The sequence below is a fragment of the Setaria italica genome, chromosome III, assembly GCF_000263155.2.
Source record: "Setaria italica strain Yugu1 chromosome III, Setaria_italica_v2.0, whole genome shotgun sequence".
Classification (NCBI taxonomy): Eukaryota; Viridiplantae; Streptophyta; class Magnoliopsida; order Poales; family Poaceae; genus Setaria; species Setaria italica.
The window spans coordinates 18,806,137-18,832,029 of NC_028452.1; the positions used below are offsets into that span (position 1 = coordinate 18,806,137).

The following is a 25,893-nucleotide window of genomic DNA, read 5'->3' on the forward strand; positions in this document are numbered from 1 at the left end:
CGGGCGCACCGCCCGTGAATCAGGCCCTGCCGGCCTCGAGCCGCCGCTCGCCGGATCTCAGGGGCCGTGGGGGAGCTCGCCCGCGCCGGCCCCTCCGCCGGCGGCTCCCCCCGCCCAAGCTCTGCCCCTCCGCTGGCAGTTGACCGCCACCCAACCTCGCCCCCTCCACCGGTGCGGACGGACGGCGCGTAACGGGGGCGAAGTGGGATGTCCCCGTCCGCTCGTTTTGGTGGGATGGGGGCATCCCGCATCTGGAGGGTATATTCCCTCATAGGGATGTCCCCATCCCACCTGTCTCCAAACCAAACACGGGACAAAGTGGGATCGTCCCGTCCCGTCCCACTTCGTCCCTCAAACCAAACGCACCCTTAGGGACTGTTGGGATGATAGTGGCTAAAATTTAGCACTTGTTATATCGAATGGTTGGATATTAATTAGGAAGATTAAACATGAACTAATTATAAAATTAATTGCAGAAGCTCTGGGTTAATTCGCGAGATGAATCTATTAAGCCTAATTAATCCATCATTAACAAATGGCTCCTGTAGCAATACATTATCAAATCATGGACTAATTAGGCTTAATAGATTCATCTCCCAAGTAGCCTCCCTCTATATATAATTAGTCTATATTTAATATTTTTAATTAGTATCAAACGTCTGGCAGCCAAACAGGCCCTAACCTTAGTTGCCTCGCACCACGGTAAAAAGCTGCGAGGCCGCGAGGATTACTTGAACGCTACACCAGCGCGGTGAAAGTAATTATCGAGGCAAAACACAGCAACACGACGCTGATTGTTGGGTGGCCGTCTTTGGCGGACAGCAATGTGCGGATCGCCGAGCACGAGGCCTCGCTAGAAAACACGCCCCTGCGGCTCTGTCCAGTGCCCACCGCGCCTCTTGCTCCCAGCTTCAAGCCTTCGAGCTCAGCAACTAGTCCATGAGAAGAAAAGCGACTCTCTTCTATTGCGCTAAATGTTCGCGAACCTTAAACATGGAATTGTTGATGCTGACGAGATGAGCTGCTCTCCCTCGCTAGTATTATCCTTCTCAACGTCCTAAATATCGTACGAAGTAATGCTTGTTTTTAGCACTCTATCTAGCATATCTTGTTCATCTTGAACTCAAAACAAGATCGATTTGCAAAGTGAACTAAACCATTGAAAGTGACATAATGCTTTGTTCTTTAGCTCCGACGTTTCCACGTATGGATAGATGGTTCCCTTGTGTATATAAGATCTCGGTTTACCTTCTTTGCAACATGAATGAATTCAGTACTAGGGTCCCAATGATGTTTTTTTAAAGAAGGTTTGCCTAACGGGATACCAGCTGTATCTCACTCCAACAGAATTGCTAATACAGTACAAACGTTTAGGCCTTGCCGTGCAAGTCAGCAACGTTAGCGTTAGGGGCTGTTTGGCTATCGGGTGTTAAAATTTAACACCCGTCACATCGGATGTTTGGATGCTAATTAGGAGTATTAAATATAGACTAATTACAAAATTAATTGCATAGATGGAGTGTAATTTGCGAGACGAATCTATTAAGCCTAATTAATCCATGATTTGACAATGTGGTGCTACAGTAACCATTTGCTAATGATGGATTAATTAGGCTTAATAGATTCGTCTCGCGAATTAGCACAGGGTTCTGCAATTAGTTTATAATTAGCTCATGTTTAGTTCTCCTAATTAGCATCCGAACATCCGATGTGACACTGTTAAAGTTTAGCACCTCGTATCCAAACACCCCCTTAGCGTGCCGCTACTTCCCCCCCTGTCCCTGCCACCATGGCAACGAACCAGAGGATCCAGCAGCTCCAGTACACCAAAGACGACCCGCTTTCTGTGGCTCGGGGCACCGGGCCGACCAAGTCGAAAGGGAGAGGGGGCCTGGGGCCGACCTCCCAAACGGAACGGAACGGAACGGGATGGTCAACCCCCGCCCTGGACCGAGGCCGGATAATAAACACACACCTCCTCCTCGGCTCCTCCTCTGTTTCTCACCTTCCTCGCCCCGCTCGTCTCCCTCGCTCGCTCTCCGGGTCTCCGTCTCGAGCCTTCCCAGTCTCCAGACCCTCCACACCCACCTCCACCTCCCGTTCCTCTTCCTCTGTTGCGCGTTCACCTCTCCTCTCTATTTCTCCAGCCCCCCGCCCCCTCCTCACCGGTTCACCTCCCTTCTCTCTCTCGGTCTCCCTTCGGCACGTCTTCGGCGGGTCCTTTGCCGGCGGCGAACCCACCAGGTATGCCCGCCCCTTCCCTTCCCTTCCTGCTGTGCCAAACGGAGCACCCCAAACCCTACTGTAAGCTGTTTGTGTCCGGATCTGACCCAGTTACAACATGTGTCCGCCTCTGCTTGCAGACCTGCTAGATCTCGCGTCTCTTCTGAGATTTTTGTAACCCGTCGATGTGTTGCTCGATTTGTTCCTTAAAAGGCTTCTCCTTTTTTTTTATCCCACTCCCAACTTTGTCCTTTGATGAATCAGGAAATAAAGGGGTCCCTTTGATCTTTCGGGGAGTGCCTAATTGCTAGCATACGAATGGGTTGGCTGTACGGGGGGCCGACGTTACCTTTCTCGAAATGTTGCAACATGCCACCAGAATATGGTTGATGTGTGATGCGACCCCTCCGATATTAAAATGTTATCGCAGCCTCGCTCCTGAAATTCTGTTGTAATAATAGTGTATACTCTCATAGGTTCACAGACTCCCGTGTGGTGAGCTGTACTTGGAATTGGTCTATAATTCCTAAGATATGTCGCTAGCTCTATTCCATGCTATTATTCGCACGCTTTCTCATCAAGATTCTTTTCTTATCGCAGGAACAAATCGGCGACTGCTTCTGTCTAGACACACCCAAAGGCAGCGATCCCCTTTGGGGTGGCGTGATCTCCACTGTTCCATAAGTGGAGTCACCAGGAAGGCTGTTGGGCACCTTCCCTGTTATATATCGGCAGGGCTAAGCCTAAGGTTCTTGTAGGCCTGACTGCCCTGTTCTAGTTGGCGTAGATGTCGTTTCGCAGCATCGTTCGTGATGTTCGGGACGGTTTTGGTAGCCTGTCAAGGCGGAGCTTTGAGGTGACCATTGCTGGCCTTTCTGGACTCACCGGGCATCACAGGGGGAAATCTCAGAGCACGGTGCATGAGCTCCGTGATACAGATCTCATAATCCAGGAGAGCCGTTGGGCTAATCTCCCTCCTGAGCTCCTCCGGGATGTGATCCGGAGGCTGGAGGCCAGCGAGAGCACCTGGCCAAATCGCAAGAATGTTGTTTCCTGCGCTGCTGTTTGTCGGACGTGGAGGGAGATGTGCCGGGAGATTGTGCTGAGTCCGGAGTTCTGTGGGAAGCTTACCTTCCCAGTCTCTTTAAAGCAGGTAAGCTTTACATTCTCTAATGAAAGAAATCCTTGACCTGATTACCTGAATGTTTGCAGGAATGATATTGGGTAGCTAATTATGGCATTTCCCAATGGTTATTCTTACATCTTTCATAGTATTAATTACATCTGCTAATGCTTGTCTTCACAGCCTGGGCATCGAGATGGAATGATTCAATGTTTTATAAAGCGAGATAAATCAAAGTCTACATATCATCTCTACTTGTGCCTGAGCACTGGTAAGTTGCGCCTTTTTTTGCTTGTATCAATAGATCATTCCTTTATTATTTTAGCATTGCCTCACAAAAACATTTTGGCAAACGTCTGCTATCATCCAGTCTCCATTCTGGTACTTTGTTCTGCTTGCATGTTTCCAACATTTATGCCAAATATTTCCACCTTTTGGTTATGCAACTTCAGCTACATTTTATTTCATCTGTTTGAAAAGTTGGCACATTGTTGACGCTTTTTTTGTGTGTGTTTTTGGGGATCAGCTGTACTTACGGAGAACGGCAAGTTCCTCTTATCAGCTAAAAGGAACCGCAAGACAACATGCACGGAGTATGTTATCTCGATGGATGCCGACAACATCTCAAGGTCAAGCAGCACATATATTGGAAAGCTGAGGTAATTGAAATGCATGTGGATGGCAAACCTTCTGTTTCTCCGGTTTATTTGATTGTGTAAGCTAATTGAGGTGTTTCTTGTCATTTCCAGGTCCAACTTCCTAGGCACAAAATTTATGATCTATGACACACAGCCCCCTTATAATGGGGCTGTTGTCCCTCACGCTGGGCGAACCAGCCGGAGATTCAACTCCAAGAAAGTCTCCCCTAAGGTGCCAACTGGTAGCTACAACATAGCTCAGGTGACATACGAGCTAAATGTTCTCGGTACGAGGGGCCCTAGGCGGATGCACTGTGTCATGCACTCCATACCTGCCTCCGCGGTTGAGCCTGGCGGCATAGTCCCTGGACAGCCTGAGCAGATTCTGCCTCGAGCATTAGAGGAGTCCTTTCGCAGCACTACCTCCTTCTCCAAGTCATCCATCATGGACCGGTCCATGGATTTCAGTAGCTCCCGCGACTTCGGCAGTGTCCGTGACTTCAGCAGCGCCCGCTTTTCTGACATTGCCAGAGGCGCCATGGTTGGCGACGAAGAGGAACAAAATAAGGAGAGGCCTCTTGTGCTTCGCAACAAGGCCCCCAGATGGCATGAACAGCTGCAATGCTGGTGCCTCAACTTCCGCGGCCGAGTAACCATCGCGTCGGTGAAGAATTTCCAGCTGATTGCTACATCAAGCCAGCCCCCAGCCACTGGGGCTCCAACCGTGTCGCAGCCTGCTCCATCGGACCAGGACAAGGTCATCCTGCAGTTTGGCAAGGTGGCGAAAGATATGTTCACGGTGGACTACCGCTACCCGCTTTCCGCCTTCCAGGCTTTTGCGATCTGTTTGAGTAGCTTCGACACCAAATTAGCCTGTGAGTAGATAGACACCCAGGATTTGATGGAAGTGGAGCTGGAAATGCACAAAAGAAGAGGTGCATTTGGCCCTAGGATTCTAGCTTTTGATGCTTTTGCATTTTGTTGTATTCTCTCATGGTTGTATTGTGTTCTGCTTCATGTTGTAGCCTGGAACCAGACTTCTTAGTATGCGTGTTTCAGCTGCCGGCACCATGGTTGGTGCCATTCGTCTGATGTGCATGAGATTCCACCCTTAACGTGAAAGGTTCCCTTGATGAATTATTTTCAAGCTTTGCGTGGATTCCGCGACAGGTTGAAGCACAAAAAAGAAGATAACACCTTATTTTTCAAATCTGTTGTGCACAGATGCTTGCATTATTATACAATGTGAGCATCACGCTTGCATCCCGTTGTGACGGGCTTGTCTCGCTCGATGGAGCCTTCCTACCTCTTTTTTACCCTTTCAATACGGTTGGTCAGTCACCAGCCATCATGTACCATCATGGCATGATTCCGCGGATGCACCCTTTGTTCGGCGCGTCGAGTGCAGTGGTTGTGCCCCTGATAAGAGAATCATTGCACATGTGTGTGCCCCTTTATCTCAGCACAAAGCTGTGACTTTCAGCTTCTTTAGGTTGTGTTTTTTTCTTATTTTTTTGTTCACTCTTCTTTTATATGAGAAGAAGGTTGAACACTTTCTCTGTGGAGGAAGATGTGCATTTCTGTAGTGACAGCAAGGAGCAGTACAGCTAGGAGATGTGATAAAGTAGTAGTAGGAGGAAAGGGCGCATCTGATCTGGACCCATGATGAGTGCGACCGGGTGAAGGAATGGGCTTTCTTTTCTGCATGCGAGTGTGTGACTGGGTATAATTTCAGAAAAAAATAAAAGTAGCATCTGCCTGAGTACATATATTTTAAGGAAAAAAAAATAAAATGCGTCCGAGCTGGAATGCACAGAACTGGACGATGAATGGATGGATCCAAATCTCCACTCCAATCACTCTTCTTCCAGGGAACAAAGCGTATTGCCGTATTGTGGCTTGCTTGGACGGCATGAGCTGAAGAAACAATCGAGTACACCGTGGCTGGCAATCATTCCCGGTGGACACACGAGTGCCTCGAGGCTCCCTGGACGGTGGCAGCGCGCACGCATTACCGGGGCAGAGGGCTCGTTGATGTGCGCGCGCTTTGGCCAGGGCGAGTCCGCGAGTGGCCTCATCACTAGACCGGCAGTGGCTACCGGACCTGGTGCTCGATATGATTCACGAGGATGATTGCTCCGTGTCGGCTGCTTCCTCGGCCGGCTCTTCGGAGGAGAGGGCATTTGATCGCGTCCGTTTGGTTTGGGTGCTCAAAGTTTGGGGGAGATCGAATAAAATCCCTCGGTTTACCTGGGCCAAGGGAGGGACGCGACGCGTTCGTGTGCGATGCAGCTCGGCGGGCATCACTTCCCTGTAGTCTCAGGTGGGGGAGTTTCTGATCTTGTCTGCCGGCTTAGCTTTTCTAGCCGATTCGTTTCGTGGGCGCGCAGCACGGTGGAACGACGCCGTGGAATCCCACTAGCCGTATGGCGGCGGGTGCGATGGCGATGCGATGGAGGGAATGATGGCCGGCGGGTATAACACGGTTCTGGCTGCTCGCCAGATTCTCCCCGTTGTTGCTGCCCGGATCTCGTCGTCCTCCTGCATGATTGAACCGCATTATAGCATGGATGGGGGCCCTTGGCTGCTTTTCCCAAACGGAACGCCGATGAGCTTTCAGTTTTGGAGTATGGGCGGGTTCCAATTTTTGGTAATCGAACTGGTTAGAATAATTTCTTTTTGGCGATCTAACACTGCCGTCAGGCTCAATTGCACGTGTGAGAACGTCAAAAGTAAAGTCCAACCACTCAAATGTCGTTCAAATACAAATCCTTCGATCTGAATCCTTTTCCTTCGACGACATAAAAAACGACATGCTTTTGTCTTGGTTCATGCTTGCGTGACGCCTCCATCTAACGCACCTAACGTTGGGTAGAGCACCTCAGCCGGCAGCCGGCATCGGCCACATCATCTGGACACGAGAAACCGGCTAATCTCCGGCGGTCCGGCCGCGGCGAGCCAGTGAAATGCGAGCCGCCGCCACTGCGGGCTGTGATTATCCTCGTGGCCTTGTGGGCCGACGTTCTTCTACCGCGCCGCGCGCGCGGGTGGGTCAGGAGAGGGAAAGAAAGAATGGCCATAACGGATTCAGGCCCACGGGCCGGTGTTCTGCTGAAGATACACGGGAGAATCCGAACATTACGGCCCGCGCCGCTTGAAGCAGAGGCAGCCCGAGTCCGTCCGCGTGGCCTTCTTTCGATTCCTCGGAAGTTGCGCCGAACGACTCCTCCAACGCCTAAAAAGCAGGGCCTGCTGGTCTGCTCTCTGCTGGAGTACTGGCGGTGGCAGGCAGAGGAGCACCACGAAAATCCGAAATGGAAGGGGTTTTGTGCCGCGGCGCGGGTTCGGGGAATGGGGGCGGAAACCCTCGTCCTCTCCGCCGACCTTGCGGAGGGCTCCATCTCAACGATCGGGAGGTCCTCCGCTCCCGCCTCGTACGTTTGATTCGTCTCTCCGCCTCTGCGTTTCGCCCGTTTCAATTTTGCCGTGGTTTTGGAACTTCGACTGGGATCGCGGCGTAGATTCGATCCGTAGGTCATTCTTTTTTCTTTCGTGCTATCGATTTTTGCGGTCGGTGCTTGGATTTTGCTCTTGCCCGATGATGATCATGATGACTCCATAACCTGAGGACTGGATGGATGGATAGATAGATCATAGATCGAGTCGGATTTGAGCTCCCTGAGGCCACCCTTCGCTTTTGCAACGGAGCTTCTGAAATGGCTAGTGCAGTGTTGGCTTCTCCGTCTTCTGGGCGCCGAAGCATGCTTGGGATGCTTGGGGTAGGGTGATCATTCCCACTGACAAGTGGGACCGCCCTTGTGGCAGTCTCGTCACCTCCCTCCTCCTCTTCCCCCTCTTGTGGAACTGCAACATCCATCTGGACTTGGATTGATTTCTTCTTCTGTTGGTAAGGAACGCTGGCTAGCTAGCTTGGATGGATTCTTCTCTTCTCCTAATGCCAAACCCCTGAGATGTGCTTCAGTGCCAGCGTCGAAGCCCGCTGCATTAGCTTCTGATGGAGGTCAAACAAGGTTGTCAAATCTGAGGGCCATGAGCTATTTGATAATATGAATGTTCTGGTGTTTCGATTGGAATCAACTCTATGACCTCCTATTTGGGAGTTTGTGTGAACAAACTTTAAAACAGTCAGGGTGTTCAGGATTTATGGTGCTGATCTGAGGCTTTGATGTAATGCTCAGTGAGGAGACTTGAGCATGTGGGTTGTGGAATGTAGCAGAGACATTACAAGGTTTATTTGTAGTACCCATCCTCTGCTTGTCTTCCGTCTCCTTGTTGGCGCTGCCAAGGTTTACAGCATTGTTTTAATAAGCAGTCTTTGTTTGATGGATCAAGTTGTGTGTATTTGAATCAAAACAACACACACTCATCCATCCTTCATGTATGGTGTTTCTACCACTTCTACTTCTATAGTTGCTTGGTTTGCATTTTGCTGTTAATACTTATTATGTGAGTGTTTTTGTTGAGTTTTATTGAATTTATGACCATCTCTTGTGCCACCAATGAATACCATAACTCTATTGCTGTACTGTATATAGTGATATTGTTAGTCTTTTTCGTTTCGAAAGAAGAAGATATTGTTAGTCTTAGCACTTTATTTTAGGCCATTTTTTAGTTTTACTGTCTTGTTGCTTGGTTTTTCTTTTGGACCGATGATGATGAGACCACTTGTGGATGGATAATGCAGTTGAATCGATTTGAGCTTGGTGGGATCAACTAGTTGAAAGGTTGTAGCTCCTGAAATGGCTTGTGTTGTGTTGGCTTCTCCATAATCTGGGTGCTGAAGCATGCTGAGGTATCGGATGTGACACTGAATTGTTCCTCTTTCTTTCTTTCTTCTTCTTCATCCTCCTCCTTTCCACTTGTTACCACTGCCGGCATGCTCGTCATCGTCGTCATCCTCATTCTTCTATTTTATTGATCCCTTGGGACATGCTCTAGTGCGAGTTTTGGAGCCCACAGCTTCTTTGATGAAGATGGAGTTACATGCCTGCCACATAGTCTGAGGGCCATTTGGTAATGCTGACCATTGATAATTTGGTATTTTTATTTTCTCCACTTTTTTATGATGGCTTCATTTGTCGGAGTCAAAGATTCTCATTCAGTTTGGTTTATTATGGAGAGCTTGGTGTCATATTCAAGTGGAAGTTTATTGCTAGGCATTTTTTGATCATATTTGTTTTCATATGTTTGTGATTTTGCACCTCTTCTCACACATTTTTTTTGTCATTGTTTTCTCAAACTTCATATTGTGCTAAAACACCCCCTTTTTGCTCTCCAATTTGTGAAGTTATGGCCGCACCAAATTTCTAGTTTGAAGAAATAGTGGCTGCCCATCTTTTGGACAATGAATGTCAGCATGATATCTTATAATTTCTTAAAAGATGTGTCGCCCAATGATGAAATGTGAATAAGTGAGATGGCATTTGGTTTCCTCCTCCTCCTCCACCACCACCATCACTACCACCTTACTCTCCCTCTCCCTCCCTCCCTCTCTATCTGAGAGTGTGCGCGCGTGTTTGTATGTGTTGTCTGTGGCTCTGTGCAGCAACAACTGCATATTGTCATTAAAGGGCCTCACTGGAAGCAGTAATTCTTACTGAAATGCACTGCTCACCATCTCTTATGCCATCAATGAATTCTGTATTTGAGATCTGAGGGCATGCTATTTTTTCTTACTCGCATGTATTCATTTGAGTTCCTTCTTTTAATAAATATATTTGCATTTTCATCTACCAGGTTTGTCTCTGCATATAGTTGCTTGGCTTGCATTTTGCTGTTAATACTTGTTATGTGAGTGTTTTTGTTGAGTTTTAATGAATTTATGACCATCTCTTGCGCTATCCATGAATACCATAACTCTATTGCTGTACCGTATATAATGATATTGTTAATCTTTTCATTAAAAAATAGGAAAAAAAGAAAAAAATTCTTCTTAATATAATGATACGCAGCTCTCCTGCGTGTTCGAGATTTTTTTTTAAATCAAAGATATTGTTAGTCTTAGCACTTTATTTTAGGTTATTTTTTTAGTTTTACTGTCTTGTTGCTTGGTTTGTCTTTTGGCCCCATGATGATGAGACTTGTGGATGGATCATGGACTGAAACTGATTTGAGCTTGGTGGATCAACCTATGCAGTTGAAAGGTTGTAGCTCCTGAAGTGGTTTGTGCTGTGTTGGCTTCTCCATGATCTGGGCGCTGAAGCATGCTGAGGTATCGGATGTGACACTGACACATGGGTTAACCATGTGGTTGGTGAATTGTCCCTCTTTCTTTTTCTTTCTTCTTCTTCATCCTCCTTTCCACTTGTTGCCACTGCTGGCATGCTCGTCGTCGTCATCGTCGTCATCATCCTTATTCTTCTATTCTAATGATCCCTTGGGACATGCTTTAGTGCCAGTTTTGGAGCCCACAGCATTATCCTTTGATGAAACATGGAGTTACATGCCAGCCACATAGTCTGAGGGCCATTTGGTAATGCAGATCATTGATAATTTGGCATTTTTTTTCTTTACCTTTTTATGACGGCTTCACCTGTTCGATTCAAAGATTCTCCTTCAGTTTAGTTTATTATGGAGAGCTTGGTGTCATACTCAAGAGGAAGTTGATTGCTGGATATTTTGTGATCATATTTATTTTCATATGTTTGTGATTTTGCACCTCTTCTAACACAATTTTTTGTTGTTGTTTTCTCAAACTTATATTGTGCTATAACACCCCTTTTTGCTCTCCCATTTGTGAAGTTATGGCAGCACCAAATTTCTAATTTGAAGAAATAGTGGCTGCCCATCTTTTGGACAATGAATGTCAACACGACATCTTATAATTTCTTAAAAGATGCGTTGCCCAATGATGAAATGTGAATATGCGAGATGGCATTTGTTTTCCTCTTCTTCCACCTTCACTGCCACCTTCTCTCTTTCCCTCTCCCTCTCCCTCCTTCCCAACGTCCCTCCCTCCCTCGAGTGTGTGCGTGTGTGTATGTGTTGTCTGGGGCTCTGTGCAGCAACAACTGCATATTGTCATTAAAGGGCCTCATTGGAAGCAGTGATTTCTTACTGAGATGCACTGCTCACCATCTCTTATGCCATTGATGAATTCTGTATCTGTGAGATCTGAGGGCATGCATTTTTTTTCTTACTTGCATGCATTCATTTTTTAGTTTCTTCTTTTAATAATTAGATTTGCGTTTTCATCTACCAGGTTTGCCTCTGTTAGTTTAATTGGTGCGTGGATGTGGGGGTGAGTGGTGGTGGTGGGGGGGGGGGGGTCTCTGCATTCCTGCCTCTTATGTTAATTTGTTATTGGTTTTCACGTCCTTTAGTAATTATTTTATTGCATTTCTAGTGACTTTTTATCCAGTTTCTTGTTTTGTTTCATTGGCAGTATTTGTGTATCTTATCTAGCTTATTCAGCTGTGGAAACTCGTCTGCTTTTGGCCTGTTGGTGCCTGTAAGGGCACCTTGTCATAAACTGGATTCTATATGGGGTCCAAGTGGGTAATTATTACAAGTTGTAGTTCCTAAAGTGAGCAGTCCATAGTTGGTTTCTCTGCTGTGTTCAAACCAAAGCCTAGTTGGGAGCAGAGAGAGACAGATGGTCGCACCCCTGCAGTGCAGCCAACTCTCCCCCTTTCCTTCTGGATTTTGTGCTTGGCCGATGATGATCACGATGATCCCATCACCAGATGAATGGATGTACGGTGTCATGTATGTGGATTATTGGGGAGGGAGGAGAGGGTGGCTGGTTGCCATGGAGCTGTCAGCGGCGCAGGGGAGTTACTGTTCACGACATGAACAGTAACGTGGGGAGACTAGGAGGCTGTTTTAGAAGACCGTAGCAAAAGGTAGGATGGGATTAAGCCCTTTTCCTACTTGATTGAATCCATTACCCCTCCCCTCATATTTATGGGGAGGAGCTGCCTTGACTTACAAGCAAATCTAACTTGACTCGAATTACAAGCAAATCTATTTTCTAGATTCTTCCTAAAACCTAACCTAGACTGACTCCTAGCGGCTGTGCTACAGTAGCCGCGAATTACTGTAGCGCCAAGATGGCTGACGTGTTGGGCCACTTGGGCCTGCCCTTGCGCCTAGCCTCCTTAGGCACATGACAAAAGGATATATAGATCGACTAGGATTTGAGCTCCATGGAGTCACCCTTTACGTGTGCAAAATTGGAGCTCCTGAGCAGTATGGGCTTCTCTGTGTTCTGGCACCGCAGCATGCTTGGGGATCGAACGATCACTCACCGACAAATGGTACCTCACCAGGTCAGGCTCTTCTCCTCCATTTCCTTCCCTCTACTGGCATTGCAAGTGCAGATCCATCCACTCATCCAGACTTGGATTGATTTGTTCTGCGGTGGAATAGCCATTATCGTCCTCGAACTATTAATTGAAGCTCAAATTAGTCCCTGAACTACCAAAACGGTCATTTCAATCCTTGAGCTTTCTCCCACGGCTCAATTTCATCCTTCATCCTACATGTCACATCATGTTGGCGGCCATGTCAGCATCCAATCAGGTTGGGTTTCAAGTAGGTTTGAAGTGAAAGAATCCATTCATCCTACATGGGGCACCGACGCGGCATAACACATAGGACGGAGGACGAAATTGAGCCACATGAGAAAAGTTCGAGGACTAGAACGGTCGTTTTGGTAGTTCAGGGACGAAAATGAACCTTGGTTGATAGCTTGAGGACGAAAATAACTATTCTGCCTTCTTCTGCTGGTAATGAACTGTTGCTTGCTTGGATGGATTCCTACGTGCTCTACCGCTTTGGTGCTAGCATTGAAGCTCACTGCATTATCTTCTGGTGACGATCAAGCTGGGTTGTCGAATCTGAGGCTATTTAATAAAATAAACGTTTTGGTGTTTAACAATCAAGGCCTTTTCTTTTAATTCAAATAATCATGGTGTTGATGTTTTATTCCTTGGTGTGACTGATACTTAGATGAAGTGGTGAACTGTCTCACTGACACCTGGGCAAAGAAGTGGCTGGCCCATTGTCTCTTCTTTATTCTTTTCTTTTCTTTCTTCTTCTTTCCTTCCCGGTTTTGCCACTGCCGGTGCTATTGTTTCTGTCGTTATCTTTGCCATCTTGCTCTATTCTTCTGATCCAGTTCCAGTGATGAAGATTAAAATATATGTTGGGGCACTTGCTTGTCACATAATCTGAGGTCCATTTGGTAACAAGACATTGATGATTTGGTGTTTTTCATTTTCTTTCCGTATTTATGATTACTTCATCTGTCCATGGAGGCAAGATCTCCTCCGTTTGGGTTTCTTATAAAGTTTAGATGCCATTCTTGTGTGGAAGTTGGCTTTCTATTTTAAATTTTGTTATCAAATTTATTTTTGAATGTTTCAAATCCCCGCATGCCTCACATCTTATAACACTCCTTTTTTGCCCTTCTGTGGAATCGTGGTTGCACCAAATTGCTAGTTTTTAGAAATAGTGATGGCCTATCTTTTGGATGATGAATGGGATCATTGCCTTTTATATTTTTTAATTTTTTTTAAAAAATGTGTTTTCCCACTGTTGAATATGCAGAGATGGCATTTGGTATCCTCTGCCACCGCCGCTGCCTGAAAGTTCCTTTATTGCATTTATAGTGCCTTTTGTTTATTGATTTCTTTTCATTTAATTGCTAGTATTTGAGTCTCTTATTTAGTTTGCAGAGCTGTGGAAACTCATCTGCTTTTGGCCTGATGGTGTTCATAAGGGTACCTCATTGTAAACCAGATTTGGAATGAGGTTTGGGTAATTCTTGCAAGTTGGAGTTCCTAAAGTGGGTAATGCATAACTGTTTCTCTGTGTTTTTGTTCATACTGAAGTTTTGTTGGGGGAAGAGATACATCTACGGACAGATGGGTCCTCTCCTGCAGTGGGCCAACCTCTTTTCCAGCCCCCTCCTGCTTTTCTTCCTATTCGTGTCACATTTTCTCTGCTGTTGCTACTTTTATCCCCATCACTGCCCCTAGAATCCAGTACCAGCATCCGCTCCACCCACCCCCACCCCCACCCCCACCGCACCCACAAAGCAAAAGCAAGGTATACCCTCCAGCCACAAATAAGCAAAGGTTTTGGGGTTGTCCTAAGTCAAACATTTGAAACTTGGGTTGCATATTACTTGTACTGGGTTTGGATATTTGAAAACGAGCCAAGTAGATTTGTCTCGAAATCTAGTTTCAAAGTATGCTTTTGCTATGTTCCAAAAATATTTTGTAACAAAGATTGCTAGTCAAAGTTGTGTGCTGGAGGCCTGTCGATGTCCAAAACCTCATTTATTTGTGACTAGGGAGATGGAAGTAATAACATACCATCAACGATGTCCAAAACCTCATTTATTTGTGACTAGGGAGATGGAAGTAATAACATACCATCAATCAGTGTCTGATATCCAAGGCCATAGTATTTATTTCAATGGTAGATAATCTGAATGTTGAGGTAACAAGGGACATTCAAGGGGATATCCCTTGGTGTATGCTCTTTGCGGATGATGTAGTGCTAGTTGATGAAAGTCGAGCAGGAGTAAATAGGAAACTGGAGTTGTGGTGGGAGATCCTAGAGTCAAAAGGTTTTAGACTCGGCAGAACTAAAACTGAATATATGAGATGTGACTTTAGCACTACTACACATGAGGGAGATGTCAGTTTGGAAAGCCAAGTAGTGCCCAGGAAGGATACATTTTGATATTTGGGATCAATGCTACAACGAGATGGGGATATTGATGAGGATGTTAGTCATAGAATCAAAGCGGGGTGGATGAAGTGGCACCAAGCATAAGGAATTTTATATGACAAGAGGGTACCATTGAAGCTAAAAGGCAAGTTTTATAGGACGGCGATTAGACCTGCAATATTGTATAGTGCAGAATGTTGGCCTACAAAAAGACGACATGTCCAGCAGATAAGTGTTACGGAAATGTGTACGTTGCGTTGGATTTGTGGTCATACGAGAAGGGATTGAGTCCGGAATGAGGATATATGTGATAGGTTAGGGGTAGCACCAATTGAAGAAAAGCTTATCCAACACCAGCTGAGATGGTTTGGACATGTCCAACGAAGGTCTCCGGAGGCACCGGCGCGTAGTGGAACCCTAAGGTGTGACAGTAATGTGAAGAGAGGTAGAGGAAGATCAAAATTGACATGGGAAGAGGCAATAAAAGGAGATTTGAAGGAATGGAATATACCCAAAGCTTTAGCTTTGGATAGGAGTGCTTGGAAAACAGCTATTCATGTGCCCGAACCTTGGTTTGTGCCTCTTATTGGGTTTCAACTCTAGCCTACCCCAACTTATTTGAGACTGAAAGGCTATGTTGTTGTTGTTGTTGGTAGATAATCTGAATCAGATCTGACTTAAGTGGTATTAGGCATTTGCATGGATGGAGCTCCTGAACTTGGCCAGTGCTCTGCTGGCTTCTCCATGGTCTGCGAGCTGAAGCATCTATTTAGATGAGATGTAGTTGATGAGCTCGCTGACAGGTAGCCTCATTCAGTTGGCTGGTCCATCGTCTCTCCTTGTATCTTTCCTGCCCTCCTTCCCTTTTGTGGAAGCTATCACTGTGGTCGTCATTGTCCCAATCCACTTCTAATGTTATCTCAAGAATCGAGGCATGCTCTAGTGCCAGTGTTGAAACCTGCTAGATTAGCCTTTGATGAATCACGATAGTATATGTCATCACATAGTTTGAACGGAGAGGGCTATTTGATAATAGAGACCAATGAACTTATTTTCATTTTTCTTTCCTTCTAATGAAGGTCTCATCTCCTGCAGGAATTAGTAGCCTTCTTTAGTTGGGGTTCTTAGTAAGAGCAGGAGGTTCATGTGATTTTCCTAATGGAAGTTTGCTTTTTGTATGTTTGTATTTGTGTTTGTCCCCTGCCCTCCTTCTCATCTCTTAACTTAGTTCTTTTTTTCTCTGCATTGCTTTGTAAATCTTTATGTTACATTAGAACATCACATTCACTCTCCCAATTGTGTTGTTTTGGCTGCACTGAATTATGACTGCGGCCTACATGTGATGATTGCTCTGATCAAACATCTTATTGTGCATGTGTTCTTGTCCTTGCTTAGCTTTTTTTTTGCCGCTTACTTTTTGTTAGTGATCTTTTGTATAAAAAGGATTGGAATTATGGAATATCATAGCTCTTGTTGCCCTTAATTTTCTGTTTTACAACCAATATGGTTTGCTGCTGTATCTGGACGGTTGATGATACAGGACCTATTTCTATCTTAACAATTGCCCAATGATGGTAACTCAATATGCAGAGATGGCACATCCCTCCCTCCCTCCTCTCTTGCAAGCTGGCTGGCTGGCTGCTGTCTATCTACCTATCTATCCTACTATCTGTGTGCGCGTGCGTGCGTGCGTGTGTGCCTGCTTTATGCAGTGACGACGGTGGCGGTGGCGGCGGAGGCAGAACAGCAGCAGCAATAACAATCCTTTCAGAACAGCTCAGTTTCACTGCCAGTTCATCCCTTGCGCCATCATTGAATGCTGCATCTACAAGATCTGAGGGCATAGTATTGATTTGTGTCTTGATTTGTTTTTTCACATTTTTATGGGGTTTCAAATTCTGTATACTTCTCCTTGTGATTCTGCTGCTCTTATGACCTTATTTGTGGCTACTGGCTACCATATACAGTACATGCCATCTTATTACAAACTGGGTGATTATAGAATATGCATGTTTGTTTAGACTGTCCACCTGTTTTTCTATCAGTTCTATCTTATGCATACTGTAGCATTGTATTAATTTGTTTTCATCCTCTTCTAAGTGCATCTGTAGTTTGCACATGATCAACCAACATGAGAATATTAGATTATTGTCATTTATGACCGTATAGTTAGTTCAGTTTTTCCCCCATTGTCTACTGTTTCCAAGAAAGATGGGTGCATCTTATGTTCCTTACCGTGTTGAGGGGATAGCAATAACAAATTGTGCTGATCTTTGGTATAACAGGGTTTGTACCATGAAAGTGAGATGCATACGGTGTTTCTGGTAGTTTGGATTTAGATTGGTTTCTGTCACCTTCTCCAGGGAATTGTTTTCCCTCGTTCTACGTACCTTCGATGGAAGATGGGTTGTATTCGTCAATTGAATTGTGGATGGAAGATTAGGTTGTATTTTCAATTAAATTCTTCCTTAACGGAACTCAAGTGATACATTGGATGTTATTGTCCAAAGGCAGCATGCAGCTCATTGTTACTGTATGTAGAATCTTGATATATGATGGTTAGGATATTCATGGTATTTATTATTTATTCATGTTGTTTGTATCATGAATCTTGGAAATTGGATTGCTGATGAATGGGTTCGGGACAGCTAAGGAATATGGTTCATACAGACCTTGGTATCTTTTCTTCCGAGGTCCGAGGCAGTGGCTGCTGATTAGGGTGATTAGGGTTGGCAAAGGTCCTCTAATTTAGCCTAGCAAAATTAAGGATCTGGCTCAATAAAGGTTGGGCTATAATATTATATAATTTTAAACTAAAAATAACAAAATAATAAAAATAATAAGGGATGAGTTGGATTGTTAAGGGGAGGGTTAGGAAACAAATTCTGTGCGGCACCAAGCCGCGCCCAGAGCTGTTCCACGTGTCTCGCGACTGATTGCATTGTGGAGGCCCACGTAGTAGTGCACGCGAGGCCTAGCAACACAGTCAGGCGCGACATGACTGAATGGAACGTACCGAAGGATGATGGACGGAGCGGGTACCGTAGAAGGATGGACGGAGCGGGAGGATTGGAGCCAGCTTCTGATGATCATTGTCTATGACACATTCGTCGTAGGGACGAAAGCAGGCGGGCGGCATGGTCCTCTGCAACTGAACCTTTCCTTTTTTCGTTAAGTTCAAGTCTGGCGAGAATTGTATCTTCTATCTCAGATAAAATTGTTTGTGCTACTGGCTGATAAAATTGTTTGTGCTACTGGCGTAGTGAAAAGTTCAGAATCGTTTAAATAGTGCAATTGGAACATTATAGTTTTATGGTGGCTACAAAATTTATAAAAGCATGACTACTACTCAAATTTTTCCGGATTTGACACTTCATCAAAATGTAATTTTCGAGCAGCAGATGCATCTTGATGAAGGCCATCTATTGTAAATCCTCCTTGAACTGGAGGAGGTATCCTGTTTGGACTGGAAGAATCATATATCGTGCTTGGACCGGAAGAATTATATATCCTGCTTGGACCGGAGGAACTATCCTGCTTGGACTGGAGGAACTATATATCCTGCTTGGACCGGAGGAACCATATATCCTCTTTGCATTGAAGGAGCAAACATATATGTTCCTTGGTTTGAAGGAGCAACCATGACCGAAAATTCACTATACGTATTGGTCGAGAAGTCTGGTGGTGCAATATCAACTCCACTGCTTGCACCAGAAGAACCCTGCACAGAATTTTTTTTTTGTTCAGGACATGTTTGTAAATGGATCATTCAAGAGGTAAATAGAACTTCGTTCTCTGTCTTACAATCAATTCTTTTGGATGTTGTGCGACGTCCCTATTGTGTGTGGCATCATTTTGACTTTTTCTGTACAATACAGATATATAAAAATATTACTACCTATAAATATGAGGTGGTAAAATATATGCTTTAATTGGCCGCAGTACCTGTTTTCTTAGTAGTTTTCTTTTTTTTTTCCTGTCTTCTTCTCAAGTACATCTTCTCATTTTTTCTTTGCACCTTAAGTCTAATAGATACTTTACCTTTTAATATGTTTGTATCATATTCATTACAACTTTGGGGAACTCCACAAGATTTTCCAAGTCTTTGGTTCAGTGTAGTATTTGCTTCCAAGTCCAATTAATCAATTTTTCTCTCCAAGTCATCGAGAAGCTCTTTTGAAGCGGAACACTTCAATGCAATAGACGTCGCCTTTTGGAGCGATACGTGCTGCTTGTGCTTTTGAAGTTTCATTTTCAATTATTTGTCTCTTCTCACAATAAAACTCTCTTTTTGCATACTTTGACCATCTATTTAGTATATACTGAGATGGCAAGATAAAAACCTCATTGATAGTAAAGACTCGGATAGCATGCTTGCACAAAATACCTATATGTACAAAGATTTGAGCAATATATACTATGAAGTAGTATTAATTTGAAATGTGATACGTACCAATGCATTCATACTTTCAGCATGAAGAAGATATGGTCGTATCCTCAGAGTTAAAAGATAACTATTGCTTCGTCTTGAAATTTGGTAGGCGTAACCCTGCAGATATGACCAAATGCATATAGAAAGAGTCCCCGCAAGGAATAACGTGTCAGATGGGACGTCGCGCCTGACGAGTCTCATGGATCAGACGTGGGTTGTGTTGCTGGGCCTCGCTCGTGCTACTACGTGGGCCTCCACAATCAGACGCAAGCAATCAGTCGCGAGACGCGTGGAACAACTCTGGGCGGTGTCGCACGCACGCGCGGCTCCGTGTGGCACCGCTGCAGAGAATTTGTTTCCTGAGGCCTATGATCCATTACCACCGTGTGCTGATTGTGCTGCTGAGGTGCATCGCGTAGCTCGTGGCCTCGTGGGAGCACCAACATAACTTGCCGGTGCTTAGGAGTCTCAGGTGTGACTCGATGCGCCGTTCTGAGCCTCGGCAGGGTGACCGGGCGGTCGTAGACGTGTTTTCACCTTTTGCAATGTAGCAACACATCCGTAAGACCGTAACCGTCTAACATGTATTCTTGAGTGTTTGATTTGTAATCTTAAGTGGTTGCAAGCGTGTAGGTTGCATGAGCGTGCAGCTCATTTCAATGTCATTAACAATTTGAAATGATGGTTATTGACTTGATAATTCTATTAAGCAACGGTTCTAAGAAGTTTTTTCCTGATGGACCAATAATGTGCTCTGGTGTCTGGGAAGAAAGTCCCAAGAGGATTCTCCTCATTGCTCAGATTTGTGTGGACCTCCTAGTCCTAATTGCTCGCATTGTGCGGGTGGCAGGGCGGGAATGTCACATTGTGTCATGTTAGTGAAGTGGTAGAAGGCAGTAGGGAATCCGGCAGATAGGCGAAAGAAGCTCGACGGAGGGAGTACCGGTGGTTGCCGGAGGGGAAGCGGAAGAGAACTGTGCTCCACGGTAAAATTCAGGGGTGAGTCGGGTGTAAAATAACCAAGTGGAACTGTGGAAGTGCCGAGCAGACGGCCCAAAAGAAAACCCAACCAACACGATCTGTATCCGTTCCATCAACTCAAAAAATTGTTCTGCCTCTGTACAATTATGAATGCGTCATAGAAACTGCATACGTTGAGCTAGGGTAAAATACCTGAATGCCGATTAGACGGCCCACAAGAAAATCAACCAACATGATCTGTTTCCATCCAATGAGCTCAACAAATTGACTTCCTCTGAACAATTATGGATGTGTCATAGAAACTGCATGACGTTGTCAATGGAACAGTATTAAAAAACAGTTTGGATCAAATATTTAGAATGTAAAAATAGCTGCCTTTGCAATGAGGAAACTTTGATCCACCCTTCAAGCGAACCTTATTGTTCTTGTTTGTACAACACAGCCACATTCACAAGGAAACCAGTCAAGCAGACAACAAATCAATTCTGAATGGCGTGACTTCTTGATCACGCACAATCCCAACCCTACAACAGTTTTCATGTCACCTAAAATGTTTTCTGCTATTCCTAACTGCCAATGAAAACTAGGGAAAAACAGAAATCTAAAGAAAACAAGAAACTCTGTAACTTCTAAGAGATGAAGAGCATCAGGGCTCAGGGTCATTTTTCTACCATTCCATGGAGTTGGTTCTTCTAAGATCTTGTGGCAGTTTTTTCCTTATGACTGGAACTGCCCTTTCCATCAGCTGCACGAACAGGTAAACTTCTTTAAATAAGTGAAGAAAGAACAGCCACTTTTACTCAAGTAACCATGGCGTTAGAATGGTATGAACATGGAGAATAAAGATGAAGATTGAAGACTACACCATGTCCAATCAATGTTGGACCTCTAATTGCTATGCTGTAACAAATGGAAGCTACTTTTCCTTTATATATATGAACCGTGTAGAAAAACACCCTCCACCCCCATCATTAGTGACAAGGTAAGACCATAAGATGTAAGTTACACGATTATGATGCTTCAACTTGATAAACAGTGCTGTACTGTGAGATTAGCAGGGTCACAGATTAGGCCAGTGGCAAGACTACATGTTTGTATTTTACGGCTATGGAGAATGCATCAACAGAAGGTGAAAAAACAACAGTTGGCACATGCTCTTCAGAATTCAGATTGCAACTGAAGATGTCAAAAGATATTCCTTCCAGGCACAGCAAGCAAATTTGAGCTAGTATTGCCCAAAAGAAACAGTTCTGACATGTTTTTAGAGATGGACAAAGAGCTACTTACTGCAAAAAAATGTCTCACTAAAATCATGCGGAAGCACATTATGAGTTCAGGTTCAGAAAAAAAATGTAAATCTCTGAGGCAGATGGAATCTTTGTGCACATAATTTGAGTGCTAAATACACACAGAGCAATTTATCTATGCTAAACATATGTTGAAGTAATTATGTTGATAATGAAGCTTACCTCCGTAAGTCTCTTTTGGCGTCGCTCCTCCTGCAAAATAATAATGGCAAAATAAGATCAATTGAAGGGAAGACCAAATAGCCTAAAGTTAAGAGACAAGTACATATACTGATATAGTTAGCAGTGTTTCTCATGTAAAACTCTTCATATTTTTTTCCCTATCCTACACTCTGCCCTTAATCTAATTTGTTCAGCGACACACTTCTGCACGAAACTTCTATAAGTAATCGATACAAGTAACAGAAAACCTGAAACTAGGATACACGAATGAATTGATGGACAAGGACATCTGATACCATGACAATTCAAATGAAGATCAATTTTCAGATATTTGACATTTCACCCAGCAAATGTATGCAAGACTCATTTCTCCTTCTCTAGTGGAAACATGTTTTTTCCCCCAAGAACTTTTTAAATTCTTGATAAAGCCTCTGAATGCAATGCTAAAAGATTCAGTGCTGTTAAGATACATCACACTTCCAAATAAAGAAACTAAAATAAGAGGGAGGGGGATTCAGTTCATTAAGTGTCCAGTTCCCATTCGTTTTGGGGTGATCATGTGCCTGATGGTATCTTAGGAATACTGTGACCATTGTAAAGGGCATAGCATTATACCATGACTCGCCAGATGCCTTACAATTTCAAATTTCGAGCAGAGCAGTACATTATGGTCACACAATTCTGCACTTTCCTTTTTTTCCTTGTCTGCCCAACTACTACAGCTGGACACTGTGCTCTAACAAGATGATTCATGGCATCACCAGCTGACGAGTTATACAGTACTGGTAGACAAGGTAATGTTATTGCATAAAACTGTGGAAACAAGACGTGGCCCAGGGCATGCTTGGAAGGCCCACCCCACATGTCACAGCAGCATTTGCTGAGTGCAGAACTAAGGATAAATACCTGCTCCCTTAACAGTTCTGCTTGCTCCTCCTCGAGCTGCGTAACCTGCGATTCCAGCTCTGCTACATACGCCTGCATATGGGACCAAACAAAAGCATCAAAATCACCCGCTGTCGCAACAAAATCTGCACTCGGAACGTCTCCGGATTACGCAGAACGCATCGAATCAGAGAGCCTGAGACTGTGAGGCATTTCAACGTTACCTGTTTCCTGTCCCTGGACCTCGCCGCGGACTCGCGGTTCTTGATCATGCGCTTCTGGCGCTGCATCACCGCGCGGTCGGCGGGATCCACCATCGCCCGCTTCCGGCTTCCCCTCCCGCCGCCGACTCCCCCGGGCGCATCCCCGTCGGGGACGGGGAACCCCAGCGCCATGCACCCCTCCACCGCCGCCGCCGCCCTAGCGCCGGAATCCCGCGCCAGGAAATCCTCCAGCGTCATCTCCGCCGCGCCGCCGCCGCCCCTGGCCCCGGAGCCTCCGCCGCCGGCGGGAGGGGGTGGGGGGAGCGCGGGCACGGAGAGCCCTCCGGCGGCGGAGATCTCCTTCCACACCTCCTCCGACGTCCGCCGGGCCGCGGGCGCCGGTGGGGTGGCCGGGGATGGCTCCGCCGCGCCACCGCCGCCGGCCGCGGCGGCGTTGACGGCCTCGGGGCCGTAGATGTTGCGGATGATGTCGTCCATGTTCATGGATCCGATGCCGCTGCCGCTCCTGAAGCGCGCGAGGTCCGAGGATGATCCGGCGCCGGCGCCGGCGGGCTGAGGCGGGGATGACGACGCCATCACTCGCGATGACGCCATGCGCCGGCCGCCGGCCAAACCACGGCCCAACGGAGAGAAGGGGAAAAATTAGGAAAGACGCTCACGCCAGGCGGCCGGCGCGGCTCTCGCTTTCCGCTCCTCGGCTTGCCGTGCTGTGTTCCGTTGCCTTTGCCTCGTGTCACACGCAGGACGAGGTCTGGGCCTCTGGGAGGAGGAGGGAGGGGAGCGTGGGGAAAAATTGTGGTTGGTTGGACGGGAGAGCCGTCTGTGTCCGCCCCGGCGGCTCGGGGAGGGAGAGAGAGAGAGAGGGGCTCATTTGCGGCTTCGGGCCTGCGCATGCGCACCGCGGCCGTTGTTGTGGTGCGCCTTTCCGGCTTCCTGCGTGTCCGTCCTCTGTACTTGGCCGCTGTCTACTCGCCCAGTGGAGTGCTCCTACTCCTCAGGCCCGGCTATAGGGGTGGGCAGGCAGTGCCACCGTCGAGAGCTCGTGAAACAGGAAATTGGGGCTCAAGATCATAGATAATTACTACATATAATTTTTTATTTGATATAGTAATTATTTGAAGCTCCATCATAAAACAACCCATGCGTAGGTAACTCTCCTTTCCAGTCCTATTCTACGTAACCTGATCCATCGAGCGGAGGGCAGGCCGCAGGCGACGTTTTGTTTGATCGTTTCCTGCCGCCGTGATTCTACCTGCCCATCGATGCGCTCTGCTTGAGGAGAGGAGACACCTGCGCCGATCTGATTGGCTCCTCACCCGACGAGGCGGTGACCAGCAACGGTAAGGACACCGATCCGATTCGCTCGTCACAGTAAGCAACACATCGATTGATTAGTATTTTCAATTTTTTTTCTTATTTATTTTTTGTATGCGCTATGCTTATACTGATTGTGCTATATTGATTGTGCTAGGGTTAAAATTTCTAATTCAATGTATTTATTTGAATATGATAGATGTTACCTAAGAATTATTTGTCGGGTGCTCAGAAATGAGAAAAAAAGAAAACAAGAAGAAGATCATTTCGTAGAATCATGTAGAGGTGCTCTACATAAACTTTTTCCACTTTCAAATAATGCTGAAGTCAATCAAGATCAGAAGTCCTTATTATTAAAAATAAAAATTTGCTTGCCCAACCTTAAAATTATAGAGCGGGTCCTGCTCCTGCTCCCCGTTCGTGACGTGTGTGACACGCTCGGCGATGACGATGGCAAGGGATTGATTCCTCCGGTTGCATGGGTTCGTGGGTGGCTTCTAAGGCTACGGCTCCGCTTGCTCCCGGCTCATGTGACGAGATATCGTCAGCACACGTTTTAGCCCGCGATCCCGTCGGTCGGCGTGACCCCAAGTAAGCGAACTGCGAACCAACGCGACGCACGAAATGGATGGCGGAGGCGCGAAGCAGATCCCGGAGGTGACAAGACAGGTTCATCTTTTCGCACGACCACGACTCGGGTACCTCCAGCTCATATAAAGTGAAGAGCTAGCGCTAGAATACGAAATTTCCTCGCGTATCTCCCAATACATTTCTCTCCCACGACACGTCTCCTAATGCTACCTGCTGCTCATGTTTTTCACCTCTCACTTCCGGGTTAGAGCTAGCCGCTGGGCTTATATCGTTGGAGAGGGCCTGAGCCCCGCACGGCCGAACGGGTGCGCGCACGTTTTCTACTCACAACCACGCTGCCTCCTTTATCAAAAAAAAAAAAAAAAATCACGCTGCCTAGGAAGCAGCTGGCGCTGGATGCCTGCGACAGTACGCTTGTGTGTGTGTGGTAGACTGATAGCGACAGGGAAAGCCAACGCGGGGGATGCTGCTGATTCACGGGCCCGGCTAGGCGAGAGTGAGACCACGGCGTCTCGCGCGGATGTTAAGTTGGTAACCTCGTCACGGCCTTCCATCGTAGGAAGGGACCAAAGGTTTGCTCGCTTCATATTTGGATGGTGGATCGTGATTTTCACGAGGTGAAGCGTAAAGAAACAAGCAGTCTTTTTATCTTTCATCACGGTTTGAAAGAGCCCACTAATTTACCTCCGGCTGACTTTTGCTAGATCATATTACAATTATTTATCTAACATGCTATTACAAATATACAGGCCCGTATATTGGCGGTGCAACACAAGCGACTGCGCAGGGCCGCCCAAAGTTAGGGCCGCCAATCTGACGCATGCATGCATGGAGTTGATTTTTTTTCTATCTGTTAATCTCTATCCGCTTCCTTGCCTTTCCTGAGTCCTGCCTCCTCACGAATCTTAATTTGTTAGCACAGATTCAATCTTTCCTTTCTTTTAACATGCCTATAAAATCTCAAGGTACGCTTGCTTGCTTCTCTCTTGCTCTTCTTTTTCTTCACGCATAAATTCCAACCGCAATCTTCTATTATTTTCTACCTTGACTTTGATCTAGCTATTTTTTTACTGCAAAAGATGAATTAAACTCAAAATCCAGCCAAATAAATTACATGATCAGGTCAGGTTTAAGGAATTGGAGGTGCCAATTTTGCTATCAATAATTAGTACTAATCACTAAGCCACCAAAACAAGGTCGAACTACTCTAAATTTGCTGCTGACTTTTCTCTTTCCTTCATCGGGTTCTCCGACGGTCGTCGCTTCATCTTCTCAAAATAGTCTTGTTTTTTCCCCCTCAAGTAATCCG

General features: G+C 45.8%; 2 protein-coding genes and 1 long non-coding RNA gene across 3 annotated transcripts; 2 read left to right on the plus strand and 1 right to left on the minus strand.

The window, feature by feature from the left end:
- The first annotated feature begins 1,988 nt into the window (after positions 1-1,988).
- LOC101757658 (tubby-like F-box protein 8) lies at positions 1,989-5,131 on the plus strand. Its single transcript, XM_004961895.3, has 5 exons — positions 1,989-2,244; positions 2,824-3,376; positions 3,530-3,617; positions 3,873-4,005; positions 4,096-5,131. The coding sequence occupies exons 2-5, from the start codon at positions 3,011-3,013 to the stop codon at positions 4,865-4,867; spliced, it is 1,359 nt and encodes a 452-aa protein (XP_004961952.1). The 5' UTR covers positions 1,989-2,244; positions 2,824-3,010; the 3' UTR covers positions 4,868-5,131.
- A 2,142-nt stretch (positions 5,132-7,273) lies between these two features.
- LOC111256637 lies at positions 7,274-10,209 on the plus strand. The gene is made up of 2 exons (XR_002676752.1): positions 7,274-7,418; positions 8,690-10,209. It is a non-coding gene; the product is annotated as an uncharacterized LOC111256637 (long non-coding RNA).
- Positions 10,210-20,454: 10,245 nt separating this feature from the next.
- Positions 20,455-23,589, minus strand: LOC101758063 (G-box-binding factor 4). Its single transcript, XM_004961896.3, has 4 exons — positions 22,680-23,589; positions 22,477-22,548; positions 21,571-21,600; positions 20,455-20,846 (listed from the first exon to the last, which is right to left on the minus strand). The coding sequence occupies exons 1-4, from the start codon at positions 23,271-23,273 to the stop codon at positions 20,769-20,771; spliced, it is 774 nt and encodes a 257-aa protein (XP_004961953.1). The 5' UTR covers positions 23,274-23,589; the 3' UTR covers positions 20,455-20,768.
- Between the last annotated feature and the right edge of the window lie 2,304 nt (positions 23,590-25,893).